The sequence below is a fragment of the Vigna radiata genome, chromosome 6 (genome assembly GCF_000741045.1).
Source record: "Vigna radiata var. radiata cultivar VC1973A chromosome 6, Vradiata_ver6, whole genome shotgun sequence".
Classification (NCBI taxonomy): Eukaryota; Viridiplantae; Streptophyta; class Magnoliopsida; order Fabales; family Fabaceae; genus Vigna; species Vigna radiata.
Window position 1 is genome coordinate 7,236,783 of NC_028356.1, and position 12,239 is coordinate 7,249,021.

At 32.9% G+C, this 12,239-nt stretch overlaps 1 protein-coding gene across 1 annotated transcript; it reads right to left on the minus strand.

The window, feature by feature from the left end:
* Window positions 1-5,998: 5,998 nt before the first annotated feature.
* On the minus strand, window positions 5,999-9,979 carry LOC106764823 (receptor protein kinase TMK1). Its single transcript, XM_014649231.2, has 2 exons — window positions 7,447-9,979; window positions 5,999-6,765 (listed from the first exon to the last, which is right to left on the minus strand). Exons 1-2 carry the CDS (start codon window positions 9,761-9,763, stop codon window positions 6,233-6,235), a joined length of 2,850 nt encoding a protein of 949 aa, XP_014504717.1. The 5' UTR covers window positions 9,764-9,979; the 3' UTR covers window positions 5,999-6,232.
* Window positions 9,980-12,239: the final 2,260 nt, after the last annotated feature.

Sequence of the window (12,239 nt, forward strand, 5' to 3'; positions counted from 1 at the left end):
TCTAAAGCACTTTAGACGTCTGTTACTCTGGGAACCGACGTCTAAACCCTGAATCCAGAAATTTAAAAAGTCACTTTTTGACTCCATTTAGACGTTTGATCCCGCCACTCCGACTTCTAAAGCACTTTAGATGTCTGTTGTAAAGGGAACTGACGTCTAAATGTCTGCATTAAAACACTGCGAACGCGAGACAGTAGTTACACACACTCATTGTTCATCATCTTCCTCGCATTTTCTCTGCACAAGCTATGTTTTTCAGGTTCGTTTTCTCACTTTTGCACCGTTTAAAATTAAATTTACTCCGATTACATTACTCTTTGGTGAATTATTTTTCATTTGAATCTATTAAAATGCGTTTTCATTGAGTTTTTGTGCAGTTTTGTTCATGTCCTTAGGCAGCGTTCTTGGACGGCGATTTCTTGCGTTTTGCACTCCTCCAATTCCCTCCATTACATTATCAAAACCGTCCAATACAAAATAAGAACATACAATCAATTCTCTTCAACTAAAATATAAAGTTGTAAACTCGAATCACCATGACCTAGGAGCAACTCGAGAGGCCTCAAGCGGAGAAAGATCCTATCAAATACGGCGACATTTTATATGTCTGATCTATGAGTTTGATGTCTATATAGACGTCTGACCTATATAGCCTGACGTCTATTGGGACATCGGTTGTGTGCAAAACCGACGTCTATATAGACGTCTGTCATTACCTGACTGATGCAAAGTAACGTCACTGGATTAGACGTCGAGTTCGAAACTGACGTCAAAAGCCCAAAATAACCGACGTTAATCAGCGTTTTTCCACTAGTGTATATGTGAATTAATTTATATAAGTGGTTGACATTATCTTTAATTCAAAAAGATAATAAATTTATGGTTTTTCTTTTTTAGATAATATTAATTTTTTTAATCTCTACTTAATTAAACATTAAACTCACACTTGAAATTTAAGATATAAATATAAATAAAGATAAAAGAAAATAAAGTTATTGATTTATTTATCTTAGAAAATGTATGGATTATTGATCTAACTTGTATATTTAATTTAATGTATAAAGTTGATTTAAAGCATTATTAATATAGAAAATACATGAGAGTAGATGATATATAGTGTAAAATTGGATGTTGACGTAGATTGTTTGATAAAATAAAAGTGAGGGAACATGTAGAGAAGAAATGGATTGTATTAGATATTACATATATATGGTTGCTGGTCCAACTGCGTACAGAGAAGGGTATAGCTGGATTCAACTTTGACTTCCACCAAACTCCCTTTGTCCCATTAGAGAAGAGAACATTGTCTCAATTCTTAAAAGCTACAAAAATTACTTGTTTATGATTTATTTATATATTCAAATGAATCTCTTCTTTTTATATATCTTGTTTATATAATGATACATCTATAAAAAAATTCCTTGAAAAGACATAATAATATCATAAAATATGCCCTATTATTCGAAAATAAAAAATTCAAGCTTCTAATTTACCAAATCCAAAACTTTACAAGAATCAAAATTTTAAAATCTAAATGCCAATTAATATTTCCAATATTTTGAGATAAAAACTTATCTAGCCAACACAAAATCAATTACTCACTTGTAGCTCAAATATTACCTTAACCTTTATACTTTAAATAGATTACAGCTTAAACAATAAAATTTGAGTGGAAAAAATAAAGTAAAATATTGATATTTATATAAATAAAATCCTACGTTAAATTTAGTCAACTCCAAATTAAGGTTATTTATGAATGTAGTTGTCAATTTTCTTCTAAGGAAAATTGAATCATATGACTGCCTAGTCATATCACAAAAATGGAAAAGCTAATAAATATGATTGAATCATCAATCGTATATAAAGATTAACACTAATTCTGAATAACTAAAGATAAAGTATGATGATCATAATTAAATCTTTATTAATCAAAAACTAATTTTAAAATCTAATATATATATATATATATATATATATATATATATATATATATATATATATAAATAAGAAGTAAGTGATTGTATTTAATACACTATTAATATTTGAGTAGTCAAATTTTTACTGACTTTGACATTAAAATACTTTATGCAAGTAATATCTGGACAGACAAATAAGATATACAAACAACGTCAATAAACGATGACTTTAAAGACTTGAAGTTGGATACTGTACTTAAAACGTTAACTTCGCCCCCTACCTGAAACAAAAGTTACTTTTCTCTAAAAATTAATGGAACTTGATAAGCTCAAATCAGTAAACTATAAGATTAAATTTCAAATTAAATTCAAAGAAATGATCAATGAATTAACATATATAGTAATTTATCGGCGTAACAATATCATGTTTAAACTTAAAAACTAAAATAATGAGAAATGCTTATTCTCATACGAAAAGTTGTTCTTAGACGAGAAAACACATACAAATAATTTTAGTTGTCACTGAAAGCTGCCGTGATTTGTTCAATGTCAATTTGTTCGTTCAAATATTCTGTATATTTCTGTGTCATTTTCAACTTCTGTTCATACCAGCCTTCAAATTTGATATTATGTAATTAAAAACAACAATTTATATTAAAGATATGCATAAAAATAAAATAAATACTTTTAATTCTTTATAAGTAGTTTTTAATAAAATAAAATTATTTGTTTAATGTGAAATACTATCCATCTTAAATAATTCAGTATCTTATTGAAAATCCTGCAATAATAAAATCAATTTACTGTATATATATAAGCGAGGATAATTATGACCTAATAAACCTTGTGAGAGTTTTCTAATATATTATGACTTTATTATAAAAAATAATAATATCAATTACAAATAAAAATTAATTTACATGATTCAAATGAAGCCATTTTACAAGTTTGTCCGTCTTGTTGTGACCATGAATTTTCCATTATGCATACTAAATAGGTTAAATCCTTCATTCCTTTGTTTATTTATTTATTCGTATGTGATTTAAATTTCATGAAATAAGTCTTAAAATATATCCATGAAAAAGCCAAGTACATTTGCAGCATGCATACACTACCAAAAATCAGTGAGAAAGTATGGAATACTGAGGACTTTTGCAGCCATAGGTTGACATGTTGAACCTCTAAATAAAACCAAAACTTCATCTATTTCCTCTTTCTACAGCTATGCATAAAATTTGCTTTTATAAAATGTTGGTGTTTTCAATACTGCTGGAAAATTTGTACTGTCATTTTGAGACTTCCATATTTCAACAATCACTTATATATATATATATATATATATATATATATATATATAGGGGTTTGTTAACACACGTAAGCCTGTTTTTCAGTTGGTACGTTTTAACAATGTGTATCGGATTATAGTAAACAAAAATACCCTCATTTATCATGGATTCTAAGTTTTAAGGTCAAGGATATTTAAATAATTTTCATTCTCAAAACTATAAAAAAAAAACCCCAAACCCTTACTCACCTCCCTCATTCACCCTTTCTCTTTCATCTCTCTCACTCCAACATTTTCTTTGTCATCTCTCTCACTCCAACATTTTCTCTATCATCCCTACTATTGTCCCAATTGAAAAAAAAAAATCAGAAACCCTTTGGAGAAACAAATTGGATCAGTGAGGAAGGTGGATTAGGGTTAGGAAAGAGTTTCTGATTTTTTTTTTTTCAATTGGGGCAACAATAGGGTTGACAGAGAAAATGTTGGAGTGAGAGAGATGAAAGATAAAGTGTTGAGAGGAATGAGGAAGTTGAGTAAGGGTTTGAGGGTTTCGTTTTTTTTTTTAGTTTTGAGAATGAAAATTATTTAAATATCCTTGACCTTAAAACTTAGAATCCATGATAAATGAGGGTATTTTTGTCTACTATAATCCGATACACATGGTTAAAACCTACCAACTGAAAAACAGGNTGAAAAACAGGCGTACGCGTGTTAACAAACCCCATATATATATATATATATATATATATATATATATATATATATATATATATATATATATATAACCTTCTACATTTTGCATTGTCTTCTAATCTGTTTATTTTGTTGAAAATTAACTGTTTAGAAAATAAGTTAAATATCTGAGACATTATTTAAAACATTATATTATATACGAATATGAAATTGTAGTTTAATTTTCTTAATATTTTTTCATTTATATATGCATTATTTTTCTTATACAAAAAAAGTTTTTTTATTTCATTAAAAGAAATAATTGTCTTAAAATCACCTTTTACCCAACTTATCCGTTTAAAAATTATTATTATCATGATTAATTATAAAAATTATTAAGAGACAATAACTCTCTTAGGCCTTATTCACTTGAGAGTGGATTTGAGTGAGAATAATTGAGTGGATTTAAAAAGATTTGAAGATAATTTTTTTGTTGTTTATTTGAGTGAATTTGGAGATAATCGAAAGTGAATTTGGAAGTAAATTTTTTTAATCCGTCACATAAATTAAATTCTATACTAATTCTCAGAAACTTTACTTCCAAAATTAGTTTTGTTTACCTCCAAATTCACTCAAATAAAACTGCAATCTGCAATTAAAACTAGTGATTGTTTACTAACATGATTTATCTAATAATGAGAAAATTAATTATTCTTTTAGTAAAGTTTTAGATTCATATATCATGAGTGCAAGAGGTGAGTATAAAAAAAGAAGTTATATCCCTTCATAATAACACTGAATTTGACTCCTCAAATTAATTGAGATTGAATGATTGAGGGTAAAAATAAATAATAAAAAATGGTCATTATTTATTGGACACTAGTCATAAAGGTAATAAAGCTGAAAACCCAAAAGTTAAAATAAAACAAAAATATATAACTTTGGTACGGTATAAATCTAGAATAGTTAAACAGTTAAACCGTTGTTTCAATCTGTAATATTAAATCCTCTGCAGATCTACATATACAAAGTACTATCATCATTCAGTTTTTTTAGTTGGTGTATCTTTGTTGGCCATCTGGTTTGGTGACACTGTATCTCTTAATTAGTTGCAATAATTGAAAGGGTTTGGGGTATTTGTTTTCAAAGAAATAAATAGAGGAATGAAAATAAAAACAAAAGATTGAGAAAAAATATATATAAGTAAGAAATAAATATTTAACTACTTAATAAAGTATAAATATGAGAGAATATAATTTTTTTTTAAAAGGTATATACTTTAATTGATTGGACAGAAACCAAAAAAGGAAATAGAAAGATAAATAAAAGTATGTAAGGAAATTATGAAGAATATTAATTTTCTGCAACATAAAATAATTTATTTCCTAATAAATACATTTTACTAATGCTAAACAGACAAGCCTTTATTAATTAAATTGTCTTAAAATATAATATAACTCATTGGAATTTTAGAGTATAAAAGTTAAACGATACCAACTTCCTCGAAATCAATACTAATTTTCATTAAATAGTGTCAATTAATTAACCCATCTCTATAAAGTTATAGTATTAATGAAAATTTGTTAACTTAAAAAGGCTAAAAGGGCCCTTCATTTTGGTTCGGCTTTCCTTATTTCCAATGTAGAAGCTTAACATATAAGAAACAATAAAGTGGGTTGTGGAAGCCAGTTGGAAAGTTTGACAGCACAGCTTTTATCTTTTGGCTTAACTTGCATTCGCCTTTTGCCACACTGTCACCTTTCGCAACCAGGCCAAACAGCAACATGCAGCAAATAATATTTGATTCTATCTTTTTAACTACTTCCTCTCCTGTCTATTTTGTCCATTTCACAAATTCATGCTCATCCAAAACTGCTTCATAAACGCCAGATTCCCTCCAACATTGACATGACAGCAACCATATGTCATGTAGCCACCAAGTTTTGAAATCACCTCTCAAAATGAAACAAAATCAAGTTGTGCATTTTCAGAAACGGTGCCAGTTGTTGTGTTGATCATCATGAGTCAATTTGTCATCGGCACTCAATTATACTTGCAACTAATTATTGGTTCAACAAGTGTAATATAATTAACATTAGCTAATCAACAAGTTCAACCGTGATACTTGATTTACACATCTCAGAAGGGGGAAAACGTGAATTTGAGATGATGAAAAGTACATTATCCGCTCAGAATCTCTTTCAAGTTTGTCAGTAAAAGTTCTTAACAAGGGCTAAGATGGTGTAGAATTAATCTACACCATGAGAAAAGATAAACAAGTTCACAAAGAAAAGCCAGCACAAGAAGCAACTGGAGAATAAACAAACACACTAAAACAAATATTTACAACCGAGCATGATCACCTACCATCTGCTGATGTGAAAGAATCTGCAAATCCATATGGGCGAGTAGGTATACTTGTTTGTGTGTTATCCAAGCTTGGTAGAAGTGAAGATGAAGAAGAGGACTCCATTTGACTTCTACCTTCATAAGCCTGCCACTTTTTAAGTGCTTGAGGCAAGGACATGTCAAGGTCAATGCCATATATATCTTCAGAATTCTGATCGGATGGTTTCCAGAGTTCAACAAGAGAAGAAAGCACGTTAACTGTATGACCCATGTCAGGCCTTTGATATGGCTCCCTGGCACAGCAGTGGCCAGCTAACTCTGCAACAGTGTGAATACTGGCAAGAGTTTCCTCGTTGAGATCAATTGTGGAGTCAATGGCCTTGCGGAAGGAGTCCTTATTTATGGACATTCTCCGGAACCATGTTACAAGGTGCATACTATCCTCGGGTTGAGTCTCATCAAGTGCTTTTCTTCCTGTTATCAGCTCCATCAATATCACCCCAAAGCTGAACACGTCAACTTTAGTTGTCACACGGCCTGTCACTGTAATCAAATAGCCATTTGCATGACGGTGTTAGAGATGCATAGCTAAAAATCAATGAACATTTATACCACCAAGCAAGCAAGTCAGATAGCAAACATCCAACTAATCCAAATAAACCATATCTTCTGAAGACAAGATAAATCCAATGGGAAATTTACATTTTGAATACACATTTAAAAACTAATGCCTGAGAAGGAAAATACTCATTCGATTTTTATGCATTAAACATGAATAACATGGATGTAGAGGCTTCATTCTTGAGTCTTGAGTAGAGAGTATTTACTTCAGTGAATTGGTGTAATGATTGAATGGTTACTTCAACTAACTTAAGTTGGTAAATTAGCCAAATACCGGGAGAGTTGGTTAGATAGTGGAGACAACAAGAAGGTCATATTAGCTTCCTAGGAAGAAATGAAATGTCACTAGTAGCTCTTAAAGCATCATGGATCCTATCAGGATATAAATATGCTAATTAATCAAACTAGAGATGCTAATTAATCAAACTAGAGTTTACTAAGATATACTATTTCCATGAATACCATAACAGGACACTCAGTCATTGATTTGAAATATATTTATTGCCTACTCTATTCCAACTGTTTATTTAAGAAACTGGCTAAACATGGCATTGTTCACAAAGCTATGATATGTTGAAGGGAAGTTATAAAACTAAGTGATACCTGCGTATTCTGGTGCCAAATATCCAAAAGTTCCTGCAATTCTTGTTTCTATAGAGGCTTTTCCTTCCGGAGCAAGACGCACAAGACCAAAATCAGCAACCTTTGCCCTCATATCATCTCCAAGGAGAATGTTTGAAGGTTTTAAGTCCCTGTGTATGAAGCTTTGATGGGCCAAGCCATGGAGGTACTCGACACCCCTTGCCACGTCTAAGGCAATAGTCAATCTTCTATTCCACTCCAATGGTTCCAGTCCTTCCTCTGGCCAGTTGAAAAGATGCCTACTCAATGTTCCTTGAGGCATGTATTCGTATACAAGGAGCTTCTCATTCCCGTCCAAACAGTAACCTAGAAGAGCCACAAGATGTCGATGACGAACTTTTGTCAAAACAGCAATTTCAGACTTGAATTCTACTGCACCCTTCCCTGTTATTGCCCCACACTCCATTCTTTTCACTGCTATTCTTGTACCATCATGGAGGTCACCTCTATAAACAGTTCCAAAACCTCCTTGTCCCAATATGTTCTTCTCACTGAAATTGTCTGTAACATTCCTTAGAACTTGAATGGAAATGACCATGTTTCCGGCTTCAACCATTTGGATATCTCCAGTCTCACTGCCAGGTATGGTTCGTGTTTCACTAGCACCACCAACACTGACACTTGAACCTGCAACTGTTATCTTCACACTCTCATTATCAGACCCAGAATGCCTAGGATGAATAACTAGAGCATTTGGGCTCTGGACCCTGCTCAACTTATTTTGCTTCATCCTAAACAGGCAGAAAACCAGGAAACCAATCATAGAAACCACAAAAACCGCCCCAATCACTGAAAACACGATCACTCCCACATGGGAAGACTTTTTGCCACCATTTTCAGAACCCCCATCGTTTTCTCCCTTTGAATCGGGAGCCGTTGGAGACATTGAACCCTGAGGGGACTGGCTACTCTTATCCTTCCCTATATCAACATTACCATTAGTACTCACAACTACATTACTCCTAAAACTCGGCACCTTCCCATAAAGCTGATTGTTCGCAACATTCAATAGACTAAGCCGAGGCAAAGTAGTAAGCTCTACTGGAATTGAACCAGTGAGATTGTTATCCGCAAGTACTATTCTTTGCAAAGATTCAATCTTTGAAAAGTCTGGGGATATCTCACCACTAAGTTGCATCTTCTGAAAATTAACAACAGTTATATTCCCATCTCCACAAGCAATTCCAATCCAATCAGCACAGGGATCATTCCCCTTCCAACCCTCGGCAAACCTTTGAGGATACCCCATAAGCCCAATAACAGAAAGAAGAACCTGCACCCTGGAATCACAATCACCAGGTCCTGACAAACAAAAACTGTTGGAATCCTTATCGTTATCCACCTCAACTCCATTGCCAAACACCGGCATAGGACCCTGAAACAAGTTATTAGTCAAGTTCACAACTTCAAGTGTCTTGAGACCCACCAACGAAGGCGGGACAGGACCCGTAAACCTGTTATCCCTCAAACTCAAAACCTTCAAACTCTTCAATCCGGACAAATCAGGCAATGGACCCGTAAAAGCATTGGAGTGCAACCAAACCTCCGTCAAGAAAGTCATGTTCTGCAAAACAGCAACACTGCCACCGAGCCTGTTAACGCTCTTCTGCCCATTCAACCACAAAGACTGAATCTGAGAGCCAGAAAAGCTCAAAGGCAACGTCCCCTCGAGGTTGTTGATGGCCAAGTGCAAAACCGTCAAACCAGGAAACACGTCGGAGCTGAAGAAATCCGGCAAAGTGCCTCTGACATTGGCAGAGTTGGCGGAGAAGTTCTGAAGCACAGAAGCGTTTCGGAGAGTCTGAGGGATCTCCCAGGGCTCAAAGGGGTTGTTGTCGATCTCCACCGCCTGGAGCTGCGACATGCCGGCGAAGAAGTCGGCGGGGACGGCGGAGAAGCGGTTGTTGCTGGCAATGAAGACACGGAGGTTGGTCAAGCCGTTAAGAGAGGGAATGGGACCCGAGATGTTGTTGTATTGGAGCTCCAACTGTTCCAACTGGGTCAAGTTCTGAAGAGTTGCAGGGAGAGTACCCTGGAGATTGAGGCGGCCGATTTGGATCCGGGTGACCCGTTTATCTTCAGAGCACCTGACATGGTCCCACTTGCATGGGTCCGGGCCGGTCCATCCCGGCGGGTTGAGGCTGTTCTTGAGAGCCAGCATTACCGAAACATCGTCCTGGGAGTTGGCGAAAAAGGTCATCATGGTTAAGAAAATGAAAAAGGGTAGAGGATTTGGAAAGTAGGTGGTGGTGGTGGTGGTGGTTGTTCTGGTCACCATGGTGATGTGGTTCTGGTCCGTTGGCCGTGTGGGAGAAGGTAATGTGATGTGATGTGAGGGAAAGCATAGAAATTAGAAAAGAAAGTGTTTTGTTTGTTGAGTTTGGGTTTGGGAGTTGAAATGAGAAGGGAACGGGGAAGAAGGAGAAACGCACATGGCAGTGGGCCCCAGGTATCTGGCTGTCGTGACCATTGCTGAGTGAGTGAGTGAGAGACTCACCAAGTGAAGCTCTCATGCATGGCCCATCATCATCATCATCATCATCTGCATCTTATTATTTTTCTAATACTAATCTTAATATTAATCATTACAAATAAATTATACATTTTTTATTTATTTAAAATAATGAAGTTCCATTTTTGTATACATTAAAAAAAGGAAAAGTTCGGCTCTACGGTAAGGCAATCACATGCAAATATGGGCTAATGTATTAATGGTTGGCAAGAGAAAAACCAGGTCCAGCTGTTCTCCCAGGTTTTCAGACATGTCTGTTCTCCTATAAACTCATTTATCGTTTATTTATTTTTATTTTATTTCATCTATTAAATATGTGAAGTTTGTTGTTTTGAGCTTCATGTTAATGGTCCAAATAAAACAAAAGAGTTTTCCCAAGTGTTTATTTGTTATTTATATTTGAAGAGCATAATTATAACAGTTAAGGCTGAGAAAGACATAGGTTGTTGATAACCCCACAAACAAAACAAAAAAAAAAAAGTGATGGGAATGGAAGAAATAAAATAAGAATGGAAGCAGCAGATCATAAAGTTTTGAGTTTATGATTGTTGTGTTGTGCTCTGATGTCTTAGCTGGAGGGTATATATATTAATAACCCTTGCTAATGAGGGAAGAGGGACTTTAAATGATTTTTAATCTTTTTTTAGTAACTAATAATGACACAAAGAAACTTTTTTTAATGCCTCTTGTTAGAGATGTCAAACCATAGGTAGGTACGTACCTATCACCCATATTTTAATTTTCATCTTTACATTTACGTTTTCTAACGCAATTTATATTTATATTAGTTAATCTAAAACATTTTGTTATATATGTCGATATTTTATGTAAGAAAAAAATCAAGTACTTATTATTTGAGTTAAGCTTAAACTTAATGTAATAAATATATATATTAGTTTGTGAGGTTGAATTACTCTAAACATTTTCATAATTTTTTTTAGTTTATGTTCATTTCAATGGATGTGATTGTTCAAGCATAATTTTAGAGAGACGGATTTACAGGATAATTCGTGTTCACTTTCATGAATTTAAAAAGAAGGAAGAGAGAAGATTTGTGGGAAACATTGCATTTTTTTATTTATGCTGATGAGAAGGAATTTGCGTTGATTTTATGAAAAATCCATTACATGGTGATGCAGAGAAATGGGGATGAGTGCTCTCTTTGTTTTTTTTACTTTATAATTTATCATCAGTTTATTCCATTTTTATTGAGGAATTAAAATACATTAAATTAAAATAATTTTTTAATTTAAAATGGTTTGTTTTTTTAATTACTTTATTCGGTTAAACTATTTCATATATGAGTATTGAATAAAATGATACTTTATTCTTAAAAAAATATATTTTAAATATAATTATTTAATTTTACATAAATAATTTTTTTTTAGAAAATAATTTTGATTTTTTCTTCTTTATAATATTTTTTATCAATAAATATATTATTAATAAATATAATTTTATATTATTTTTATCACAAAGAATATTTTGGTGATTTTCAATTTCTACCAATTAAACAATTTTTTTTATTTGTCACATCAATCAAATTCTACACTAATTGTGACAAACTTTACTCCTAAATTCACTCTCACTTACATCCAAATCCACTCAAATGAACAATAAAAAATTTATCCTCAAATTTCCTCAAATCATTTCATTCACTTTCCCCAAATCATCTCCTCCAAGTGAACAAAACCTAAGCGTCAGTCCTCTTCTTCGTTCCACCGTCTGGTTATTCCCTTGAGTCCTCTTCTTCGTTACACCGTCCAGAGGTGTACCTGCCAAAGGTTGTCCGATGCTTAAGTCAGTTGATTGTCGGTATGGGAGTTCAATGACACAATAATAAATGTGCAGTAAATGCGAATAACCTACCTTACATATATTTATAGTTTTTGTCATAGGCTTGAGATTAATGAAATCTTAATTAGGCTCAATCATAGCCCAATACCTCTAATCATTATTTACCTTAATCTTTATATGAGCACTTAATTATGGACTTTCACCGACCGTTCATCCTCAACCGTCCGATTAGATTGATCACAGAGTGACTTTATGGTCGTTTGGTCCATATGGTAATATATATATATATATATATATATATATATATATATATATATATATCACAAACATTCTTCTTTACGTGAACAATAAAGAGCAACTACAACACGCCTTTTGTTTTATTTAGTTTGATGACGTTTTTGTTGTTAATTGTTTGCTACAAAATGGCTAATATGTATCTTTCTCA

Coding starts and splice junctions, on each gene's coding strand:
- LOC106764823 (XM_014649231.2), bottom strand. CDS start 9,763: ATGGTGACCAGAACAACCACCACCACCACCACCACCTACTTTCCAAAT. Junction 6,766..7,446: donor TTTGGCACCAGAATACGCAG/GTATCACTTAGT, acceptor ATTTGATTACAG/TGACAGGCCGTGTGACAACT.